Source organism: Rhinolophus sinicus, linkage group LG04 (genome assembly GCF_036562045.2).
Source record: "Rhinolophus sinicus isolate RSC01 linkage group LG04, ASM3656204v1, whole genome shotgun sequence".
Lineage (NCBI taxonomy): Eukaryota > Metazoa > Chordata > Mammalia > Chiroptera > Rhinolophidae > Rhinolophus > Rhinolophus sinicus.
The window spans coordinates 158173458-158199082 of record NC_133754.1 but is presented as its reverse complement, the minus strand read 5'-3'; the positions used below and the strand labels follow the sequence as shown (position 1 = coordinate 158199082).

At 39.4% G+C, this 25625-nt stretch overlaps 1 protein-coding gene, 1 non-coding gene and 1 pseudogene across 2 annotated transcripts in view; all 3 read right to left on the bottom strand.

Annotated features, from left to right (window-relative positions):
• MELK (maternal embryonic leucine zipper kinase) overlaps positions 1-25227 on the bottom strand; it is a 64425-nt gene extending 39198 nt beyond the window's left edge. Inside the window, exons 1-8 of the mRNA XM_019729271.2 lie at positions 25092-25227; positions 18997-19090; positions 17638-17723; positions 14521-14637; positions 11795-11938; positions 10839-10907; positions 9010-9102; positions 7112-7210 (exon numbers count right to left, since the gene is read on the bottom strand). Coding sequence (XP_019584830.2) covers positions 7112-7210; positions 9010-9102; positions 10839-10907; positions 11795-11938; positions 14521-14637; positions 17638-17723; positions 18997-19054 — 666 coding nt within the window. The 5' untranslated portion in view covers positions 19055-19090; positions 25092-25227. The remainder of the gene's footprint in view (positions 1-7111; positions 7211-9009; positions 9103-10838; positions 10908-11794; positions 11939-14520; positions 14638-17637; positions 17724-18996; positions 19091-25091) is intronic.
• On the bottom strand, positions 5511-5641 carry LOC141571424 (small nucleolar RNA SNORA54). Its single transcript, XR_012496167.1, has one exon. It is a non-coding gene; the product is annotated as a small nucleolar RNA SNORA54 (small nucleolar RNA).
• On the bottom strand, positions 12915-13014 carry LOC141571387 (U6 spliceosomal RNA; annotated as a pseudogene).
• Positions 25228-25625: the final 398 nt, after the last annotated feature.

Sequence of the window (25625 nt, the reverse complement as noted above, 5' to 3'; positions counted from 1 at the left end):
GGGAAAAATAAGGATGTACATTATACATGGGTGGTACTAATTCCATATCTATATAAATGTTTTTAATTCTTTTATTTATGCTTAGGAGTTAAAAGTGTAACTCTAGAAATCAATAACGATATCCATATGCAAAATAATACCCTGGAATAGGATCATCAGTTTTGTTGAACTTACAAAGAACTTGCAACAATGAAGAGTTCTTGGCCTTTTTGTTACCGATACATAAAATTTCTTGTACCTATACCTGTTCTTGTGTTTTGTAATTATTTATTACACAAAATTTCTTGTACAATGTTAAAAAAATAAACGCTAAAATTCCTTTATAATACAAAAAACAAGTACCTAAATGCAAACAAAAAAAAATTTGAATTAAAAAATTAAAAGGAAAGACTTGTTTCCCTGAAAGTTTGGGCCAGAAACGTGGGTGCGCATTATACAAGGTCTGACAATTAACTTCACAAACTCATCCTAAGAAAAAGTGCTACACACCTCATTGCTGAATATCACTACCGTCACCTTCGAAGTGCTCCCCTTGGGAAGCTATGCACTGACACCAGTGCCTAGTCCATCCTTCAAAGCAATTTTGGAACTCTTTCTGGAATGGCCATCAGAGCTGTTGTCATATTACCCTTCATGTCTTGAATGTCATCAAAATGTCTTCCTTTCAATATTTCCTTTATCCTCAGGTAAAGAAAGAAGTCATTGGGCGCCAGATCAGGTGAGTAGGGAGGGTGTTGCAATATAGTTATTTGTTTACTGGCTAAAAACTCCCTCACAGACAGCGCCATGTGAGCTGGTGCATTGTCGAGACGCAAGAGCTCCTTCGGGATCGTTTTTCCACACACCTTTCTCATGCCAAGATTTTCAGTTAAGATTTTCCTAACTGTTTCTCTATTGGTGTTTACATGGTCTGCTATGCTTCTCACAGTCAGCCAACAATTCTGATGCATAATTCAACATATTTTTGCCATGTTTTTGTCAATTCTGCTCGTTACTGGCCACCCTGACCTTTCTTCTTCAGTGACATGTTCACTCCCCTCAGACAAACATTTAATCCATTTGTACACTGCCTTTTTCTTCATGGGATTATCCCCATAAACTTGGACTAACATGTTCCTGATTTCACTTCCACTCTTGCCGAGTTTAACAAGAAATTTAATGTTTGTTCATTGCTCTAATTTAAGCTCAGACATTCTCGTGACAGCACACAGAAACACGCAACAACAATAATGAACACCACTCAGCAAGACACCACCACACGTCGACACGAACACAGCTGTGAGACCCTGATATAACACGGTTATGAAACTTACCAAGCTGTTTGTACAGTGCTGCCAATGTAGGCGCACAGTGGCAAGTTCACAAACTTAATTGTCACACCTCGTATATACACCTTTGTACTGTTTTAACTTTTTACCATACGCACTTTGTTTTTCATTATAAAAACAGTGAACTGAATGTCAGTTTCTTGGTAAACTACAAGCCTGGGCATTTCAGGCCAATATAGTAGGAAAGGAGAGGGGGCTCTGGGATGATCATTCTACTACAGATCACTAGCTCTATACCAGGAGTCAGTAAACATTTCCTGTAAAGGAACAAATGGTACATATTTTTGGTTCTGTGGGTCATACAATCACTGCCACAACTACTCAACTCCACCATGTTGTGAAACCAGCCATAGCCAATACATAAAGGGACAGGTATGGCTGTGTTCTAATAACATTTTATTTACGTCAACAGGTGGTAGGCAACAGGTCGTCTGCCCCCCTTTGCTCTCTATTACGTACCAAAGAAGACTGACTTGAGGTTTGGAGCAATCTTGCCTTGCCTTTAGCACTCTAGAAAGGAATAAGTTACGCTGCAACACAGATGCCTAGCTAGCCACACATCCGTAGAGTTGTGCATTATGCTACTTACTCAAGAGTCAGGATTGGCAGGACTGATTTTTTGACAGATCAATCAGTACTTTCCAACAGGGTAAGACAAAGATATGTACGCCCCCCCAACCTCAGCTCATCACCCCTTCTGTTTAACTTGCCCCTCGTGCCTGGATAATACTTGAGAGCGGAATGCATGCCCTCCTGCCAAGTATTCTTACACGTGGACTACATCATTTTAACATCACGAATCAAAGATTATAGCCCTGCATAATCATCACTACAAAAAAGTAATACAATTATTCTAAAATCAAAGTTTATAGTTAGTAAGTCCATACAGTACCTCACTTTTGTTTTACTAGGTATATATCCATGGGGTATATGGAAGTTAGACTGCTCAAAGTCAGAGGGCTTTACTGAGACTTTTGTATGGTCAAAGTGAGTATTCAAAACTTTTGCTGGGGGCAGGGCTGGTTTGCTAAGTGGTTAGAGCACAAAGCGCAGCGCTCATAACACCAAGGTCGCTGGTTCAATTCTCACACGGGTCAGTGAGCTGCGCCCTCCACAACTAGATTGAAAAACAACAACTTGACATGGAGCTGATGGGTTCTGGAAAAACACACTGTTCCCCAATATTCCCCAATAAAAATTAAAAATTAAACAACAAACTTTTCCTGGATAAAATTATTATAGTCATCCTTTACAGCAAAATGTCTTAGTGCAATTCCCAAATACTCATCACCAAAAGGCAAGTATCCTTAGAAGACAATGTTCACAGACGTACGTCAATCCTAGCCCAGTTACACTGACAGTCACTTTCTTCCTTATTCAGCAGAGTCATAACTTCAGAACATTTCCAGGGAGAATAAGCCCTAATTTACTGACACTCAGTAACTTGGCTGAGACAGATCACATTAATTGAGGGACTAAAGAATTCGTAGTCGCCCATTCATTCCTCTTGATTGGAGGTCTTCTAAGGCGGGGCATGCGCACACCAGCAGGTACGTAAGAAGATACACTAGGGTGTGGACGAACATCCCGCAGTTCCCCGAAAATAAGACTTAACTGGAAAGTAAGCCCTAGCATGATTTTTCAGGATGGTATCCCCTAAACATAAGCCCAAATGCGTCTTTTAGAGCAAAAATTAATATAAGATCCGGTCTTATTGTCGGGGAAACATGGTATTAGGAATTCTAATTATATTCATTTCTATCTAAAAAATAAGACAGAAATTAAGCTCTGTTAATATTTACTACATGGATTGGCACTGGCCTCCTCACTAGTCCCTGCATGGGGTAATTTTTCCTTGACTGAGAGACACATGAAGTGGCTCCATCTTCCCCACTCTCTGTATTCTGTGAAGTACTATGCTCTACCTGAGCCCAGTTAAATGGATTTACAGATTATAGTATCTGGTTTAACTAAACTAAATCCTCACAAAATAGCCAAGTAACAGAAAATTCTTGCAAAGAAAGCACAGATTAAAGATAAGAACAAGCACAAACAACAACAAAGCTAAAACTTATTGGGAGCTCATCAGCCAAAACACAAGGTTAAAAAAACACCTAATGAGATCTAATAGGTTGTCTCAAAACTTGAAATGACCATTTGTATTATAGACTTATTCACATTATTGTTAACAATGAACCTCAAATTCAAGTATATACAGCTATGTTGCCATCACAATTACCAGATTTTTTAAAACCAGAATCAAGAACATGAAAACAAATCTCTACAACTTTTTTAGTGACATTTCGTCAAGAAACCACAATAAAGCAAATTCCACGTGAATCTAATATTTAAATACAAAAAAAGGTGAAACCATAAAAATACAAGAAGAAAACATAGGAGTTAAAAAAAAAAAATCCAAGTAGGAAAGCCTTTCCCAGTATGACAATAAAAGACTGATAAATTTAACTAAATAAAAATAAAAACCTCCTGCATGGCAAAAACAAAATTTTAAAGATAAAGATCAAAAAGGGTGATACACTATTGAAGGGAGTATAGAGAAACAGGAATTTTCGTGCTATTTCTATTGTATAAACTGATAGAACTTCACTGGGAAGCAATTTGGCAATACCAGAATTACTAATTCATATACCCTTTGACCCAGTAACTCTCCTCTAGGAATTTTCTTCCAGATATATTCACAATGTACAAAATGCCAACCTGGAAATTACTTAAATGTCTATTAACCTAGGACTGACCAGATAAACAAATTAAGGTGCATGTATATACACTACAGTCCTACGTAGTTATTAAAAAGATTGAAGAGGCTCTGAGCTGGGTATGAAATGGTATGATCTCCAAGGCATACTGTTAAAGGATGAAAACCTTTTCAACAGTTAAAGGATGCAAAGATGCAGAACAGTGTCTGTGGTATGCTACCATCTGTGTGAATAAACTGGGGGGCGTAGGTGTCATAAAGAGATAACATTTATGATTCCTTGTATATGTATAGACTAACCTGCAAAAATAGGTAAAAAATCTGATATGCACTTTGTCACTGGGTAAATAAACAATCTCATGCCAATAAATTTGAAAAATTAGACAAAATGGACACATTCTTTATGTCCAAAAGTGAATTCTTGATCATCCCTGCTCTACCCGGAGTCTTCTCCATCTCAGCTGACAGCAGCCCCATATTTCTAACTGCTCAGGTTACTCCCCTCATCCCATTCATCAGCCAATTTTGTTAGTGATACCTTCAAATGACTAGATTCGTCTAAACATACATCCTGCAAAAAAAAATAATATAAATGGAGCCACCTTAAAATGGAGTCAGAGCTGCCAACCCAGAGGAACTGTCTTGCACGTCTTATGCCTCAAGCCTTTGGAATGTTAAAACAAGGCAAAATAAGCCTTGGAATGGGCCTAAGGCAACACCGAATCCCAAAGAACTATGTGCAAGGATAACAGAAAGCAGATACTATGACTACCAGACTGAACACTAAAAACAATGAATTAGCGTCACTATCTTAGTTTATTTTCACTAATAGAAATGCCTTCCTTCTATTGATGTAATTGTCCACCTTCCTTTCCTGATAAATATCCCTTGCCTGTGTCTCCCAACCAGAACACTATTGGGTTTCTGCCTGAATCAGTGCTTCCCAAATAGCGAGTCTTTTTTGACCTCAAAAAAGCAGTGTGAGGAAAAAACTCACAGTCTTAAAAGCTCACACACTGGGGAAAGAGAATTCACACAAATCACAGCCGACGAGATCCCAATACCACAGGAGGCCTCCAGGGGGCGCTATGGTAAAGCCTCCGCACAGGTGAGGAGAGCTTACTGCGAAGAAGGCGACAAGAGGAAGGCATTGGGATAAACAGGGGTTCCCCTCCGCTACTCCAGTGGCCCCTCAGCCTGTGAGAAGGCATAACAGCAGCTCATGCCTGCACCCCCACCTGCAGAGGGATAGCTGAATGTCACCTCCCAGAGTGGAACAGACAGGAAACAAGGAAGGGACACATACAGGTGTGTCCCCGTGCTCCAGCCTCCAACAAGCGTCACCTGCAGGACTAGGAGTGCCATTCACACTGGCCCTCCTCTGCTACCTGGGGCAGGTTCTCTGCGATGGGAAGGGAGGAATGCTATGTCCCTACCAAGAGCCCTAACCCACAGGCCCCTAGGCACTTTGTCTCCAAGATCTGAAACTGAGAGCCACCAGTCAGTCAGTCATACTCGTACATGTCCCTGGAACTGCTGTGGCACTGGAATGGAACCTGTTAGCCACAGCCAGACTAACAGGTCACAAACAGTGCTCGAGGCAAAATTTCTTACTGCACTTCCCAGGGTGGGATTTAGGAAAAACTATTGGATCAAATAAATTTCAAAAATTGAAGACTGAACTCAGTGCCTTTTGACTTCTATTGGGTAGACAACGGGCCACCTGGGACTACTACTTTCAACTCTGTGCTACTTCCCGGAAATGAGAGTGTTGATTTTGTTAGTCTCTCTACCTAAAGGGTGTTAGAGACCCAGTGGTCCATCCACATAAAACTTCTGACAATTTCTCCCCATGCTTCTCCCATCTTACACCTCCGCTCATTCCATCTACTCTACTAGGTATGTTCTCTCCCGCACTCCTTTCTGAAGTCCTTCTACCCTTCGTTTAAAGCCCTGCTCCAACCGCACTTACTCTAAGATGTTCTCCCAAGCCCAGCCCCGCTGCTGTATTAACCTCCTTTATACCCATTAGAATATGGCATCCCTGACCCTTTGCCCTTTTGAGATAGGCTTGGATCTGTCTCCAACAAGACATCAGGCCCTGGTGGCCTATGATCAAGTTTCATAGATCTTTGTTCATGCCCTTCGGTATCTCATACAAAGAAGACCTTCAGGAAATACTTGTTAGACAAAATGGAATTCAAGCCGCACTCTGCTGGTCTGACCCTGCTTTGCCACGGACACCACACGGTGCTCTTTCTTCCTCTTTACGTATCTTCTTTTGTTAGCTTGCTTTGAATAGTAACTCTTCAAAAAGAATTTTAGTATTTTCCTTGCTATACGTGATTTGGGTTTTTTTTTTAATTAAACAGTATAATTCACATAACATAAAATTCACCCTTTTAAAGTGTACAATTCAGGGTATCCGCAAAGTTGTACAATCATCACCACTATTTAATTCCTGAATGTTTTCATCACCCCAGAAAAACCTGTGCTCATTAGCAGTCACCCCCCATTGCCACTCTACCCCATACGCCTGTAACCACAAATCTACTTTCTATGTCTGATATGTATGACTTTGACAAAGCGTATAGTATTCTTAACTGTGATAAGCCAAATTTTACCTTCGAAAAGAAATAGTTTCTCTTATTTTACCATAACTCAAAAGGAAAATGTGATTAAACACAGCAACTTAACCATTTCAGGATACAAACAAAAACTCTTACCAGAAAAATCATCTTACATGTTTACTTTCCCATTTGTTTTTGCTTTAAGCCATTTACTGAAGAAGTATAATATACATATAGAAAAATAAACATATCATAAGGGTACGCACCTTGGTAAGTTTTCAAAACCTGAATACACAACTGTAACTAGCACCCAGCTGGAGAAACAGAAGCCCCCCCATACCTCTTCCAGTTACCATCCACCTCCAAAAAGGAACCACTACCTTCACTTCTAACAGCATACATTACTTTTGCCTGTTTTTGTACTTCTATAAATAGAAGCATACAGTATGCAGTATAGAAAACTTTCACATTGAAATTATATGCCTTGTAGTACTTACCGTAATCTTCTTGTACAAAGCCATGACATTATCATCATCAAATGGTAGGAAGCCACACATAAGCACATATAGGAGTATGCCCATGCTCCAAACATCTGCCTGAGAGGGAGAAAAACAAAACAGTAATTCCAAAGAAAATTTAGAACATATTTGAGAATGGCAGTACACATAATAGAATCATAGAATCTTCACAGAGCTGGAAGGGCTCTGAAATCATCCAATTAAACCTACTCATTCTATAGCCAGGGGACCTAAAGTCCAGAAAGGAAGGCTTGTCCAAAGTCACCCAGGCCACCCAGTTAGGTCACCTGATGTCCAGTTCAGTGCACTGATCTCTAACACTGGACTCTGACACTTTATAGAAAATAATTTCCAGTTAGTTGGGCTGGATTGGGCACAATGAGGAAGGAGACAAAGCCAAGTCTCTAATTCTGAAAGACAATTCTACAGTGCTTCTGAGGGTTTGTTACATATGAGGGTTATGTAAACACACATGAGAATGTCAAAACAAGTCTTAAAATTTACTACTGAGAATCTGCAAATGTGATAAGCTGCACTGTAAAGTCCTCTCTTTGGAGACAAACCTTGATAAAGTTCAACGATTGACTTTTCAAATACAGAGGCTAGAAATTAGCCTGCCAGCACAAACAGCGCTACAAATCTCAAAATTCCAGAAAGAAGCTTAACCTTTATATAAGACAGCCATGTGTCCCATGAGTCCTAAGTACTAACTACTTATTCAAGCCGCTTTGGGCCTTAGTCAATAATGACACCATCGTTGGCTAAGAAGTCACAGCTCCCACCCACATTTGAGCCTTTGGAAAATGTTACAAGGCAAGAAGGGTAGCATCTTTCTTTTTACAAAAAAGGATGGAAAGTCAAACTAAAATGGATGAGACAACAACTTAAAGATCCTATAGGAAAATCTCAGATGCATGCAAACCAACAGGGCCTCATCACAGCCCTCTAGGAATCTTGTGAACATTAGGCATAGGATTATCACTCTTTCTGGGAGACTAGATGGAACACTGGAAAGAGTACAGATATGCAGTCGAGCCTCACTCAGTTCAAATCTGGACCACAGCTACCAGCTGTGTGACCCTGGGAAGGCACTTCATTTTTTGAATCTTAATTTCTTCATCCTCTGTATTGATAAAATGGAGTAATAGGATTCACTTCAAAGGATTTTTGTGGGGCTTAAATAAACATTATAAAAAGTATCTAGCATGTGGAACCCTTGTGCACAGTTGTGGGAATGAAAATACTGCCGCCACCATGAAAACAGTATGCAGCTCCTCAAACAATTTAAAAATAGAATTACCATATGATCCAGTCATTCCACTCTTGGTTATATGCCCAAAAAAATTGAAAGCAAGCTCTCAAAGAGATATTTGTTCCTATCAGCACAATAACCAAACAGTGGAAGCAATCCCAGTCCAAAGGAAGTCCATCCATGGATGAATGAGTAACAAAATGTGGCCTATACATACAATAGCATATTATTCAGCCTTAAAAAAGTAGGAAATTCTGGCACATATCATGGATGGACTGTGCTAAGCAGCATCTCTGAAAACTAAGCCTGCAACCCTGGCTTGTGCTCTACCTGTCTGGACTAACCAGCCTACACTATGGTGCTGTTTAACACAAAAACAACCACAACAAGGACCCCAGAAATACATCCTTGCTGCGTAAGTGTACTATGCATTATTACACATACTGTAAGTTGTTCATTTCATTTATTACTTTACATATATCACTCTCTGAATAGACTGAACTCTCTGATTAACAAGATTATTTCTTACCTCATCGCTAAATCCCCAACGCACCGTGCCTGACTCACTACAGGTCAACAATAAATGTATATTGATTATACATTGAATTAACCAATGAATAATTACCTCTGATCCCAGATATGATTTGCCTTGTATTAATTCAGGTGCTGCATAAGCAAGACTCCCACAGCATGTCTGGAGATGGTAATCCTTGTTACCCTGCCAATAAGATAAAAATGAAACACTTATTCATTACAGCCCTTAAGAGAATTAAAGCCTTAAACATTCTTTCAGCACAGCAAAGAGAAGCTAGACGAAGAATTACTCCAAATAATAAGAGACTTCTGCAGGAACCCTAATACTCTCTGCCTACACGCAAGCACATGGGGTTTTCTCTTCTCTAACTTTCCAATACTACATACAACCTGGCACGAACAAAATTCTTTTCCCCTTAATTCAGTCACGTCCTAGACATTCGTTTGCATAATAATCAGCTTAGCGCACATCCAAGCATGTCTTCGCACCCCCACGTATTCAAGGAAAAAGGATTATTTCTTTGCGGGACCCTTTCTCCAATATGACATCTTAGAGAGATTTATTTCCCCCTAAAGGGAAGAAAACAATATGCTACATAGAACAGTGCCTTGAGAGTCTGTTTTCTAGACTCAGTTATAACACCAATCATGACCTGAGCTTCCAGATCTGGTCAAATGAGGAATCTGCTCAACCATCTCTGCTTTCCCATGGAAATATCAAGACGTAGTGAAAATGATACTACTGCCCAACACCTATAGCACAGAGTTCCACAACCGGCAAAGAACTTGTATAATTGTGAGATTTCATTTACAACTGCAACATGTCCAGAGGTGAGCTCCTCAGCAGAAAGCTGAGGCAAAGTTCTCCTAGCCAACCCCTGCTTTTTTTGATGGTGTCTGTGTGGGTCAAACCTATGGCAGCCAGAAACAAAGGCTAATGGAGTCTGTCACAAACATTCTCCACTGCCTCCTGTGGAGAACATGACTTAAACCTCTTTATCTGCTCAAAGTATGTTTTATCTTTCTATGCCTGCTGATCAAAAAAACGCCTTCTAGCATTTGGTTCCCAGACACAGTCTCCACTAACAATCTCTGCAAAGCCAAGGGAAAGAGAGAAAAATCAGAAAGAATCAGCCATTCAGCAGAAGGGGCAAAATCTGCTTCCCTTTGCACCTAGCTAATTCTGATTGGAGTAGCAAATAATCATGGGACTTTTACAAAGGGCTGAGACAGGTCTGCAATTTCAACATTCTTAATGAGTGTGGACAGCTCATTTTAGAGACTGTGAGAACCATCATTAGAGAGCTCAGGAGGAAGCCTCCAACAGGCAGCCTCACAGGAGCTCTGCTGCAGACAGCAGAGGTGGAAAGTTCAAAGTCACCTCAAAGAGAAAGTATGCTGGAGAGCGTCAGTACTTAACTATGGAGTGTAAATTAAGAAAATACATAACGGCATAAATTGAAAAGCACATGTGGACTTTCTCCCCTTGAGGAAAGGGGACTCTCAAAAGTAACTGACTGTTAGTTATGTAACCATTTGGATAATAAAGAATGGATTTGCACTAAATTTCAAAAAGTCGTATCTAAATGAACAAAGACATCATCTAGTGGCAACATACTCAAACTGCAAATGCCTAATCAATTCAGTACTCATGCTCTGATGGTCTCCTGTCACCTCAGCACTGCACATTCTCTCACAGCATCCTCATGGGGTCTTCAGCAAGACCAACCCTGGACCTAGAGCAGTGGTTCTCAATCTTGGCTACACATTAGAATCATCTAGATAACCTGTAATAGGGATGAAATTTAACATTCTTCTCAATGATTGCAACCAGGCTCAATAAACACTAAGTGGAAGTCAGTGCAAGACTAAGAGGTACATTTACAAAGGAAATAAATACATTTTTATCCCTGCACTTACCTTGGGTTTTGCACAGAGACCAAAGTCAATCAGCTTTAATTTATGATATTCATCAAACAACAAATTTTCCTGGAAAAACAAAGATATTTTCACAACTGCATATTGACTTCCTTATAACACATCTCACCTCTAGCCATTTCTAAAAATGATTTAAGGTTCTCATATTAAAAAGTCTGCAGACAACAGAGTAAAAATCATTTTAAAAAGAATGAAATGACAAGGAGTACAGAAGGGGAAAGAGGAAGAATGTTAGTAACTATCCCACTTCCTCTCAAGACACATTAGCATAAACCATTTTCTCTTTGGTGCTCTGAGGTTCAACTATAAGCAAACAATGTGTGCTGAAGGCAAGTTTAAACCAAAAGAGTGAGCTCAAATAAAAGGGTTGGGTATAAACAGAGGGAAAAAGATATTAACACTGCCATATCTTGTCAGACCAATTCTAGTATTCTGATCCTGGTACCAAGTAGCATTTAAAAACCATGTTCACCATCATCCATATTAGTCAGAGCCTGCAGACATGAGTATTAACATTTTTATTCTGTCCTTGAAAAGTAGAGTCCATCCACTCAGTGAACTATTCCTTTCTGAGTGGAATTAAAATTAAAGGAAGAAGAGCTTAGGAAAAAAGAATTGAATGGAAAATACTCAATTACAATACACTCGAAGAGAATACTCAAAATTCTTATTTCCTAGAGATAAAATCCTGAGGTTTATATTCCACAGCTGATGACAAAGACATTTATAATGTCATACACAATTGGCAGATAAATAAAATGCCAGTAATAAGTCCACCCTAAACAGTCTACCAGAAGTCATAAGAAAGGAGGAAAAAACAAAGATACATTATGAATGGGGTAAAAAAAGCAAAGCCAAGATAGACTATAAACAGAAAACACCTAGTAACAGGTAAATGATGTTGAACTCTCAGGTGAGCATCTAACTATGGCACTTACCGGTTTGAGGTCCCTGTGAGCATAGCCCTGGCTGTGCACATAAGCAACCGCAGATACGATCTGACGGAAGACAACTCGGGTCTCTTCCTCGGACAGGCGATCCTGGGAAATTATGTAGTCAAACAGCTCTCCTCCAGAACAATACTTCAATAGCAAGAGTCACACAGGTATTGTTACTACTTAGAACTCATGTCAGAGGAATTTAAAAGTAAAAATCCAACATATTAATTTATCAATGATCATCTCACAATAAATTATGTAGAAAATATATGTTTGAATACTTTTAATTGCTAAGCAATAGTCTGCTTTCTTTAAAATGTAAAAATAAAATGCTATTCAATAAGATTTATATAAAGAAAACAGCCTACTTTATATTTTCAAATAAAGACAAAATAAGGTGAAACAAAAAAACATCCAAAATCTCTGTGAATGTACATAGATTGTCTCCAAGCTAAAATGTTAAGTGGGGGGGGGGGGGGAAACAAGGTATAGAATAATATTATAGTATGTGACCATATGTGTGACCAAAACCAGTAAGCTACAAACACATATTTTTATATATAAATATAAAAATATACACATATATATACATACACACACACACACACACACACACACACACACACACACACACAAACATACCATGTTTCCCCAAAAATAAGACCTAGCCAGGCCATCAGCTCTAATGCGTCTTTTGAAGCAAAAATTAATATTAGACCAGGTCTTATTTTAATATAAGACCTGGCCTTATATAACATTATATAATGTAAGATCAGGTCTTATATTATATTAGACCTTATATTATATAAGACCCAGTCTTATATTATATTAGACCGGGTCTTATATTAAAATAAGACCAGGTATAATATAATACCAGGTCTTATACTAATTTTTGCTCCAAAAGACACAGTAGAGCTGATGGTCCAGCTAAGTCTTATTTTCAGGCAAACAAGGTATATATGAGTATATAAAATATATGTACTTGTATGTATTTATAAGTACATGGAAAAGCTACAGGAAACAAGAAAAGTGATTAAATCAGGGGAAAGGGAACTGGATGACTGGAACACAGGGGAGAGAATTTTACTTTTTAATAGATACTCTCTAGTCCCATTTATTTATTTGTTTGGAACATTTCACAAATTTGTGTCATCCTTGCACAGGGGCCATGCTAATCTCTGTATCGTTCCAATTTTAGTATATACGCTGCTGAAACAGGCAGTCTCTTGTAGCTTTTAAATTTTGTCCTAGGTTCGTGGAGGTTTTTTGGTTTTATTTATTTATTTAATTTGTACAAAGGGATAAGCTTTTTAAAAAGGCTTTAAAATCACCACTGTTGACCATGTGGGTGGACTTACACTGTAATAAAATGGTTCTAGGTTGAAAACTTTCAGCTTTATGAATTTTGAAAAGTGCTTTTAAAACAAAGCTAATGTGTGAAAATGATGTGCAGTTACAAATTATTTGGTTGAGACTAAGGAAAATGAAACAAGAGATCAATGGTGCAAGTTTTAAAGACTTTATGTTCCAAGTCAAAAAGGGCAGGTCAAAACATAAAAGAGCTTGGTTTGCATAACACATGCATTAAAAGCTGCCTATAGACTGTGGGTTGGTTGACCTGTGTCCTCCAAAAAGATAAGTTCAAATCCTAACACCTAGTAGCAGTGAGCCTGATCTTATTTGCAAACAGGTCTTTGTAGATGTAATCAAGTCAAAATGAGGTCATATTGGATATGGGTGGACCCTAATCCAATGACTTGTATCCTCATATGGAAAGGGAAATTTGGACAATTTCAAATAGATTTGAAATAAGAAAACACCATTTAAAGACAGGAAGATAAGAGATGACCATTTGAAGACACAGGCAGAGACTGGAGTGGTACATCTATGAGCCAAGGAACACCAAGGATTGCCAACAACCACCAGAAATTAGGAAAGCGGCATAGAATAGATTCTCCAAAAGGAACCAACCTTGCCCATACCCTGATTTCAGACTTCTAGCTTCCATTACTGTGAGTCAATAAATTTGTTGTTTTAAAACACCAAGTTTGTGGTAATTTGTTACAGCAGCCCAAGATTAATACACTACATAAACTGAAATGAATCTTTCCCCCAGGAACAAATTCTAATACATCCTGTCCACTAAACCACACTTCCTCATAAGCAGTCTATTACAAAGGGTATATCTACAATCTCCAGTTTATTACATGTCGTCTCCTTGATCTAAATTGTTAGACAGAAGAACTCAAATAGGTAAGCCACTTAATATTTATTCTAATCTTTCAGGTGAATCATACTTTTAACTATTGATAAAGTGAATGGAAATGGTCTGAATGTTTGTGTCCAGCTCCAAAATTCCTATGTTGAAATCCTAACCCCCAAAGATGATGGTATTAGAAGATGGGGCCTTTGCGAAGTGATTAGGGCAGGAGGGCAAAGGTCTCGTGAATGGAATTTGTGCTCTTATAAAAGAGGCTCCAGAGAGGCCCCCTTGCCCCTTCTACCATGTAAGGACACAGCGAGAAGAAGCCAGTTATGAACCAGGAAGAAAGAGGGCCCTCACCCAACCACGTTGGTGCCTTGATCTTGGATATCCCAGCCTCCAGAGCTGTGACAAATAAATCCTGTTGTTCATAAGCTACCCCGTCTGTGATATTTGCTATAGCAGCCTGAATGGACTGAAACAATGACCAAATACCGTGAGGTCTCTGGAACATACTACTAACCTCAAGAACTATGAATATTTTGTTGGCTGTCTCTAATACGTGGTAGAGCTGACATATATGCTGATGTCTCAGGTTCTTCAAGGCATCAATCTCCGTTTTGATCCGGGGCAAATCACTCTGTGACAAAACATTGTATTAAATGTACAATAAACCTATTTGGGAAGTGTTCCAAGCATCAATATCAACCGCCTTAATATTGAGCAACAGCCTCAAAACAAACTGTTCAACAATACAGAAAAATATAACAAATAAAATTTGTATTTACATTTAAAAAACAAGTCTTGAGGGTTTTATGAAAAACATGTTCCATGTGGGTCAATAGCACAACGTCCAGAAAAATTAAAACAATCTCAGACTCCCTTAGGAGGTTAGCTTTCCAAACAAGGAATGACAGAAACACTACTCAGTGTGCATGCCTAAGCTACCACTTTTAGTCTTACTAATGTCCCTTAGGAAGCATGCTGAGCTAAAAATAGGTGAATGTAGGTGAAACATGTAGGTATTCACTGTCTCAATCTTCCAACTTTTCTAGGGGCTTGAAATTTTCCAAATAAGTTGGTTGGGGAAGAGGAATAGAAGCCAAGCTGAAAGCATTTTAAAGTCCACGTTAAAGACAAATCTAGATATCCATGAAGTAACATGTAAAACTTTATTGTAAAAAGGGACTCAATCTAATGATCTGTGGTTTAAGATCCAATTATATAGTACTATGCACCCAGATGTCAGGTCTTCAAGAATCAATTGTAGGGGCCGGCCCGGTGGCTCAGCCAGTTGGAGCTCCGTGCTCCTAACTCCAAAGGCTGCCCGTTCGATTCCCACATGGGCCAGTGGGTTCTCAACCACAAGGTTGCCAGTTCAACTCCTCGAGTCTCGCAAGGGGTGGTGGGCTCCGCCCCCTGCAGCTGGGATTGAACACTGCACCTTGAGCTGAGCTGCCTCCCGGATGGCTCAGTTGGTTGGAGCACGTCCTCTCAACCACAAGGTTGGCGGTTCGACTCCCGCAAGGGTTGGTGGGCTGCGCCCCCTGCAACTAGCAATTAGCAACTGGCAACTGGACCTGGAGCTGAGCTACGCCCTCCACAACTAAGATTGAAAGGACAACAACTTGACTTGGAAAAATGTCCTGGAAGTACACACTGTTCCCCAATAAAGTCCTGATCCCATTCTCCAATAAAATCTTAAAAAAAAAAAAAAAAAGAGTCAATTGTAACTTTGACTATTCTAATATGATCATTTTTTTTTCTTCCTTTTTTGGCGTGAGTGGGAGTCTGATGACTAAAACCCTGGAAGTAATCAAAATATTATTAAAGCCCAAGAAGTAACTAAAATAAGCATAACAACAACAGAAAATATAAAAACGAGTTTAAAAATAATGAATTAATGAATGTATGTCACCATACTGATGCTTTAGAATACATTTTGCATACCAATGTGGTAATACATTTTGTAGTAACAGTACACATTTTGTTTGCTATTTAAGCATTTGTAGTGTTCAAGTAAATAAGTCATAGTAAAGTTGTAACTAAAGTTTAAACTGCTTAAGGAAATTAATCAGATTTGTAATCAGTGTTTAAATTCTCAAGAAAATGGTTTTTAGTGCCTTTTTATTAGCTTAATAAATATAATACTGAGAACTGATAAAAAATATTGAAGGAGAGCCTAAATTATCAGTAAATAGATTATTAAAAATAATTTCTAATATAGGTCACTGTGATTTTTGACATATTTTGGAAGGAGTTCAAAGAACTGAGTGACATTGCTATAACAAAATTCCTTACATTGACTTATTTATATATGTTAATCACCACTTACATCCTTAAAAACAAAAGATAAGGTTAACAACTGATGTTAAACTCTGTCTCATTCCAGCAATGAGACAAACCAAAAACAAGTCCAATGTGTCTATTTAAAAATTCATTGGGGGGCGGATGGGTGGCTCAGTTGGTTAGACCATGAGCTCTGAAAAACAAGGTTGCCGGTTCAATTCCCACAAAGGATGGTGGGCTGCGCTCCCTGCAACTAAAGATTGAAAATGGCAACTGGACTTGGAGCTAAGCTGCGCCCTCCATAGCTAGACTGAAGGACAACAACTTGGAGCTGATAGGCCCTGGAGAAATACACTGTTCCTCAATATTCCCCAATAAAATTTAAAAAACTATCTAATTCAAAAAAAAACAACAACTCATTGGGCAGCCGATTTGCTCAGTGGTTAGAGCGCAGTGCTCATAACCCTATATTATATTATATTATATTATATTATATTATATTATATTATATTATATTATATTATAATTAAAGAGCTGGCTATATATTATATTATAGTAAAATATTGTGTTATAGTAAAATAAGACCGGGTCTTACATTAATTTTTGCTCCAAAAGACGCATTAGAGCTGATGGTCCGGCTAGGTCTAATTTTCGGGGAAACACGGTACTGAGAGACTAGTGAATTCTCAGACCAGAACAAAAGCATAGAATCCAAACCATAGGGAAGATAGATAGAATTGGGGGGGGGGGGAAGACCACTCACGATGAGTACAGTCACTGGAAAAGGTATATAAAAGGCCCATAAAGACCATCAGAAGAGATAAGTCTTCCCTTAATATAAAAACAAAAAATTTTATGTACATTATAGCCAAGACCACAGATTGAATGGACTGCTTTAGGAGGTAATGAGCAACTCAAACCTGAAAGCATTCAGTAGCGGAAAACGAGGCTGATCAGGAAAAGGATTTCATTAGATAACTTCTAAGGTCACTATGAATAAAATACTAGGACGTAAGATCTCTCTATACTATAAAATAGATCACTATTGAGTAAGGTGATCATGAGAAGATAAACAAGGGAGGTATTAACTCCCAGAAACACGTATAAGACCATGAAACAATGGAACCAACAGGCTTCAAATATGTGCCATTGCCCTGCATTAAAATTAAGGACAAAGTAACCCTTTCGCCCAGATTACTTTTTAAAATCATAGTTATACATAACTGGCAATTTTAAAAAAATTAGACAAATATTATTCTAATAAAAGAGTAGGCTCTAGAATTTTAGAGCAAATTCAGGTTTTAATTCACAAACCTGCTCTTCAAATATTTTTAAATAATTTTAAACTTACCCCTAGTGCACTTTTATCCATGATTTTTATAGCTACCATTTCTCCAGTGAGGATATGACAGGCAAGTTTGACCTTTGCAAAGCCACCTAAGTGTAGGAAAATTATGAAGAGATAAACAAGATTAACCTAAATACCAACATCAGAGCAAACTCAGGCACAAACAGCATTCATAGTATATGAGAAGTTCATCATAATCTTTCACAGTCCTCCTAGAAGTTTATTCAAAATTATAAAAAAGCACCTGTAAGACAGAAGACTCAGGCACAAATAACTTTCCACATGCATTTAAAAGGCTTAATCCATACTCCTGGAAGTTTGTGGTTCTATCTTCCTGTTGCTTCCAAAGTGTTAGCCATGACCCTAACCTCTCCTCATCGAATGTCTATATCAAACAGAATTCACTCTTTATATTTGCTTTATAGTTTGCTTTATAATTAATACTGCAATTAAATTTGCTGTATAATTAGCATTGCTAGAACACAATGTAAAGTTGCTGAGACAAAAGTCAAATATGAAACTTCCATTCAATTTTAAAACTGTGAAGATAAGCAACTAGATTTCAAAATTGGATCAAAAGCTGGATAAATGTCTACACTTAGGTATCTAAAAGAAATCGCTAACCCAACATTTCTAAAAAGAAGGTCCTGGTAGTTCTTTTCATGGTCTTCCGCATCTCAGTAAATAGCAACTCCATTTTCTCGGGTGCTCTGGCCAAAAACCCAGGGGCCATACGTATCCCTTCTCTTTTGTCTCACACTCAATATCCAACCCATCAACAAACCTCATTGGTTCTTGGGGGGAAAAAAGAAATGTATTGACTGGAAATGTTGTGTGTCTCTTGATCTGAGCAGGGAACATATGTGAATATATGCATTATACAAAACTCTATAAAGATTAGTGCACCTTGCATATTTGACTATGTATTACACCTCCATAAATTAAACTACACAAACACACACATAAGTGTATGTGCGTATGTCTATATACAGTACCTTCACTACTATCACCCTCATCCTGTCACCAGCATGTCCCGCATCACTCACCTGAGCTACTGCAATAACCTCCTAACAGCTCTCTGCTTTGCCCTCCCCCTACCCAATCACAATCAAGCCGTAAGAACGACCCTTAAAAGCAAAGGTCAGATCATTCCTTGGCTCAAAACTCTCCAATGAGTTTTATTCTAAATAAAATGACTACAAGGCCTCTTACTACTCTCCTCTCTTGCTCCACTTTTTCTTACTAAGTAGGTTGAAGAACTTTAAAACTACATAGGTTAGACTAAAGCTTGTGACTGCCCAAATACACTGCACACTCCAATAGATGCTCTATCCTCTGCCCCCAAGAAAAAATAACAATTACCTGTCCCGATAGTTTCATATAATTCATAGTATTTGAGAAGTTCATCATAATCTTTCATGGTTCTCCTAGAAGTTCACTTAAAATTATAAAAAGCCTGTAAGACAGAAATAGTACATGATCAAAAAAGGAATTATGAGATTATCACCTCCACTCCTGTAACTGCAAATATTAATACGTTTTAGGCATGTAAATGATACTGAAAAAACTGATTATCCATATAAAATAATACTGGATTCCTATCTCACACCATACATAAGAATCATTCCAGATAATGTAAAAACTTAAACATGAAGGACAAACCTTTAAAACTTTTAAAGGAATATCACCATGATTTCAGGATAGAAGAGGATCTTGTAAATGGATATAGAAAGTGCTAATTATAAAAGAATACATAAACAACGTTAAAATTAAGAACCTCTGCACATCCAAAGACGTCATTTAAAACAAAGAATATACATAAATGTGAGAAAATATTTGCAACACTTATAACATATACTCCAAGACAACAGTATAGAAAAAGACCCAACGGAAAAATAAGCAAATGAAATACAAAGGCATTTCGCAAAGAAACACAAATGACCAATAAAAACATGAAAATATGCTCAACTTCATAAGTCATCAGGGAAATGCAAATTAAGACTCCAATGATACACAATTTTAAGACACATAAAGGGATACATATTTTATTATTATGCTTCAGAACTTACCTGTGTTACATATACTCAATATATCAAATAATACATAAAAATTAGTGGTAAAAGTCTTAGGTAGATCTTATTTGATTCTGTCTTCCAGAGTTTTAAAATTAAGTAGAATTACAAAAAAACCATCAGGATAAGTAGGGCCTATCATGTGCGTTAATCCATACGGTCACTTTCATACCAACTTTGTTATATTTACAGTGGATATGCTCTTAGTTGACTTTAACTAGAGATTAGCAGTGTACTGGCAGAACTAGTCAGACTGTTAACCTGAATTTTCTTTTATTCATTCATTTATTCATACAGATGTATTTACTGAGCACCTATGATGTGCCAGACCTGAGCTTGGCACTAAGGTTATAATGGAGAAGAAAAGAAAGGTGGTTCCTGTCCTCATGGATCTTGCATTCAAGTAGAGAAGACAAAAGGTAAATCAATAGACAACAAATTAAATAATTACAATTTATAATAAATACTGGGAAAGAAATAAGCAACAGTGGTTAGAATGGGTCATTGAGAAGGTAATATTTAAGCCAAGATCTAATTCAAAGGATGAGAAGAAAGAAAAAGAATATCAGCCTGGCTGGTAATCAGACTGGGACATTCCTACCAAAACTTGAGTAATGTTTTCAACAGGACCTGGACATGACCATGTAAACAATGTTTCTATATAAAGCTGTTAAAATGATAATGATCCTTTATTTGACTTACTGCTGCTTTCTCACCAATGACATCCTCAGGACCATGTTATTCTAAGATACCCAATTGCTGAAATGCCCTGCTCTTTGATATAAGCCATTCCAAAACTGGTCCCTGCTTCCTAAACCCCTTCTTAAAATCACTCAGCATAAGCCCAAATCCTATAAGCCCCTTTTAACTCACTCTTACTGAGACACCCCAAGGTCCTAGGAAGTATGGATTCTCCTGCACCAGCAAGCTAAAAACATCTGATGTTCTTTACTACAGATGTGTTCTTAATGGTCTTTGATTGGTAGGCTTTAACAGGAGTTGGTAGCCCAAAAAGAAAGGAAGAACATTCCCGAAAGAGGGAATTTAAGTGCAAAGATCCCAGAGGAAGAGAAAAATTACATGTAGTGAACTGAAACTGCTTTTAGAGGTACCAGCAAATGGAAATGTAGATTAGAGCTGGGGCAATTGGTTAACCATATGGGGGGGAAAAGAACATTGTATCTCCTCCATCTCACACCATACACAAAATCAATTACAGTTCCTGTAAAGACTTAAAAAAGGCAAATCTTTAAAAATATAGACAGCTAAGGTCTTACCCACACCAGACCTATAGCTAGAAGTGGCAAGAAGAAGAGGTAGAGAGAACAGTCAGAAAAGTAAAAATTAGAGGAATACAGTTTCATGGAAGCCAATAAAGAAGAAACAAGTAAAACTAGTAAAAGAAAGTTTCTGTGAAGTAGATTTCTAAATAATTTTAAAGTACCCACATATATAGGTCAAGTCCTAAGACTTGAGTTTAGGTGCTACAAAGTGGAGCTTTCTTCACAGGTGGACAGACATGAGGTGAAAGGTGAACCTATACAGAAATGGTTTCTCTAAGGGGCTCTTCTTCCCAGAGGCAAATGTGGATAAAACTTAGGATTTCAGCCTTGGGAAGAGATACCCCCACACCCATTAGATAGCCAAGCAGGAATGAGAGGGGCCAGGGCAATGGAGGTGACTGAGTCAGGAACAAGGAATCTCCCGTATAGTCCAGCACAGCACATGAGGGCTCTAGAGTTCACAAAGGAGTGTGAGGCCAAGACCCAGCTAGTGATGAAACGCTGCTTTGCCTGGACTCTCCCTGTGTACAAATCTCCTCCAGTGACCTAGCAGTGGACTAGCTATGGCTGCACAGGGTTCAGGATGCCGGACCCCATTCTTTCCAACACTTCGAAAGGTTAAGTGAGTACATGCACAGCTGAGACTTGAAAGCAAAGTTCCTCCTGGACAGGGCAGAGCTCATACATCATGATCACGGCCTCTCAGAAGTGGAAACCTGGAGCTAGTGTTCATTTCTAACACGAGATAGTCTCCCTTCACCAACAGGCAGAGCTCTAGCGAGCTCCCTGAGGGCGCTGGGATTGATGGGTGGCTGGCACCACGTTCACGACCTTCAAGTTCTCTATTCTTCATCCTGTCTCATCCAGAGCTGAGTGACCAGCATGTTACTAAACCTTAATAATGGCCACGACTTTGGAAAACCTAGAGTGTGCGTTCAACCTCAGGGGTATGGTGAGTTTATAAAGGAAAAGACAGAGTAATAGGGGAGGTCCTTACTACAGTGAGGATGAGTCATCTTAAATTGAGGTGGAGAAAAAAATGGAATGAAATTATCAAAAGCCCAACAGCCACAAAGGATATATTTTTTAACATCCTTTTTAAAATGCATGACGCACTCTGATTTCATGAATCATCTTACTTGGAGATAAAAGGTAAATTATTATCAGCAAGTAAAAAGCCTTCAAAGCTGTGGTCAGCGGACAGAACCCTAGAGCAGAAGCTTCAGGAGGAAAAAATATCAAAACTCAAGAAAAACATCAGCTTAAAAAAACTGGTTTTAGTCCCAACATCAAAGCTGAAGTAGCAAGAAAGATAAAAATCATGGGCAAAAGACATTCTGATCCAATAAACAATATTAGCCACTTCCTACAAAGAGATGGCAATCAACCCATTTAATAAGCAGGTTGAACTTTTAATGTAGCTAAACCTTCATGAATGGGGTAGGCAAACAGAAGCAGCAGTCAGGTCCCAGAGCTGATGGAAAGTTGGTGATATAAAATGAAACATTTCTGCCTCCATTGGAGTGGCAGAAGTTACTTCAGGCAAGGAGACACCACAGAGGACAAATCTATTCTCACTGAAAACCTAAGGCACAGGATTAGAAATATCCTTAACAGCGGTACTAATTCCAAAATCTTTGAAAGGGCATTTGTCAGTGTAGCATATGTGGGAATGACGTAGAACCACACCCAAAAAACAGGAATCACAGGACTAAGAAATTTCAAAACAGGCAATGACAACATAAGGCTAAGAAATCTTTGGAATCCTGATGAGAGAGAAGAAAAAGAGCAGAAGATTGGAAATGAGGGAATGTCAGGCAATAACTTTGTTTCTGAAGTTGCCTGCTATAAAAGTGGGCTATCAAAGTTCATTCAAGAGCAAAGCCCAAACAAACTAACGCAGTATTGGGGCATTCCGAACACAGGGGCTAAAGAGGAAACACAAAGAGACATTTCAAAGTTTAAAAACCAGACGACAAGAGACAAAGGGAAAGAAGCAGGCCTTAGGAAACACATAAATTCCATATGAGGGCTGGGCTATTTCAACTTGCCACACTCAGAGAAAGAAAGCAATTTCTTATGATGTTGGAATTCACTTCCCCAGATGAGGGATATAAGAGTATTGTAACTAAATTCTTGACAAATTTCTCCCAAATGACTTTTGGAGACCAGGTCATGGCCTCTGGTCGAGTAGCAAAGATCCACTTGCACCAATGTAAGACTGAACCATGCATCTTCTCTTTTTCTTCCTTCCATTTTCCTTACCCCCTTGTAAAAACAAACTACACTATGTCTTTAGGTAATACCAATGTGTGCCTAAATTACATCTATCAAACCCAGGGAACATCATTTTTGTTACTGAATAAGAAAACCAGTGTTTATATTGCAAACTGCTATAAGAGATTTTACTTGGTTTTTAAATTTTGTGGCAGTGGAGCTGATTCAAAATATTAAGTACCCAGTTTATCCTCTAGCGTTTGGGAATGCAGAACACAGGAAAGGCTTGTGATTGGAGTAACCCAACTTTGTAACGGCTAAAGGAGGTATACGATCAAAAGTCAACATGGTCAAATATATGGTGATGGAAGGAGAACTGACTCTGGGTGGTGAACACACAATGGGATTTATAGATGATGTAATACAGAATTGTACACCTGAAATCTATGTAACTTTACTAACAACTGTCACCCCAATAAACTTTAATAAAAAAAAAAAGAAATAGAGATTGCTGTCTTGCAAAACTCCCAAAATAAACTCCAACAGCTTAAAATGCCAAAAAAAAAAGAAAAAAGGAAAAAGAAAAGTCAACATGGAAGGTAGCACCTCAACTGTAGATAATGAAGAAAAAAACTAGACTCCAGTCAGACACTGACATATCCTTCTGAGTGTGATTAAACAGAATCGGGGGCATATCTGATTGAGGTCTTGAACTTCTCTGAGGAAACAAGGAATTGCCCAGATAATGGGAGGCGATTTATCATTAACTTTTAGAGGATAGCAAAAAACGGGACATTTTCTTACTAACACAACATTATTTAGGCTATGTTATTACCTGCTGTGTAATACATTTACCTTATCTAGTGAGCTAGGTAAGACATTGATGCGGAGGGAATTTCAAATGAGTAGAATACAGAATGGCTTGTAACGTGGCCTTGTAATACATTTACTAACATCCTGGCCTGCTCCCTTGCAAAGGCTTCTGGGAGCACCAGCGGGAGGTATTCAATCCTAAAGGCATCAAGGAACTGATTTGCCCATCTCATTGGTCCACAGTAGATGCACAGGAAGGGCAGATCCACTGGTGAAACAAGCCCATGAAGATGCAGTAAGAGTGTTTCTGATTTCTCCCACACAACATAGAAAACAAACAAAATACAAACAAAAAAGTTTGGAACACTGGCCTCTAAGCAAAACTCCTGGCACCGCTGGTACTCTCCGCCTTCCGCCTTCCGCCTTCCCCCATTCCATTACCGAAGAGAAATACCAAAGGTGAAGCTCAAGAACAATTACTCGTCCTCGGCGCTAGGGGCCTGACCGCTCTCTTGGGGTGCCCTCCTTGGGGAGTGCCCCCTTTTCCCACAGGTTTCTGGGTGGGAGCTGCTCCTTTTACCGCTACAGCATTCGGTGCATATTCCCCTTTTGGCATGAGCGTCCTAAGTCACTACTTTAGGAAAATGACCGGCGAGGAAGGAGTTGGACTCTGACGAGGGGATGATAACACATATCCTTTTTCACGGGATGGCCCCAGTAAAGTGAACAGAAATATTAATAACTCGAAACCCTTCTTTCAACTTTCGCGGAGACAAGGTCATGGAAACCGGGAATGGCAGTTCAGTTCTGTCATAGCCCCCTTGGGGGCATACGCTTCGCCTGCACACCTACCTTACCGAGAACCCTGTTAAGTACGATCATTATCCCCACTTACAGAGGAGAAAACCAGGGGGTCGGAAAGGCTAAATAGCTCATCCAGGGAACTGGGCCCGTCAGGTGGGGCTCCAGTGAAATTCTCAGCTTCCAGGGAGCCGGCAGCAAACTGGGCTCGCCCCGCCGCTCCCTCGCGCCGCGCCCTGCCCGGACCCCACCTAACGCGGGAGACACTGACCTGAGGGGCGGAGGGCCGGGCAGGGCGCGGCGGGGCAGACGGACCGAGGAGCCCACCTGGTCCGAGGTGAAGCGGTGAGGACGGAGAACACCTGGCAGACTTTCCGAGCGTGCAGTTCGGGCTGCTTCCGCCCGCCAAGGGAATCAAACCTCCCGGGCCGGAAGAGGCGGGGCGCGACGGGGGCGCGCGCACCGGGTCTCTGTGAGGCGGGGGCGCGCGGCCGTCATCGGACCGGAAGCGGGAAGGGCTGGCCAGGGTGTGGGGTGGCCGAGTGGCCCTTGGGCTGTGCTGGGTGACTTAAGGCCTTGGCCCTCAAACTGGGGTACACCTCTCCAGGAGGGCATGTTGAGATTCTCCAAGTAGCGTGGACAAAGTTTCCACATAATTCAACTTTTTTACGTTGTTTCTAAAATTGATCTGCAGAGGTCACTAGTAGTCACTGTTCTCATTTTTGTCCTTCCTCTAAATCTTACTAAAATGTTTTGCCAGCCACGAGGAGTAAACTACCACCACTACCACCACCCCTAGACCAAA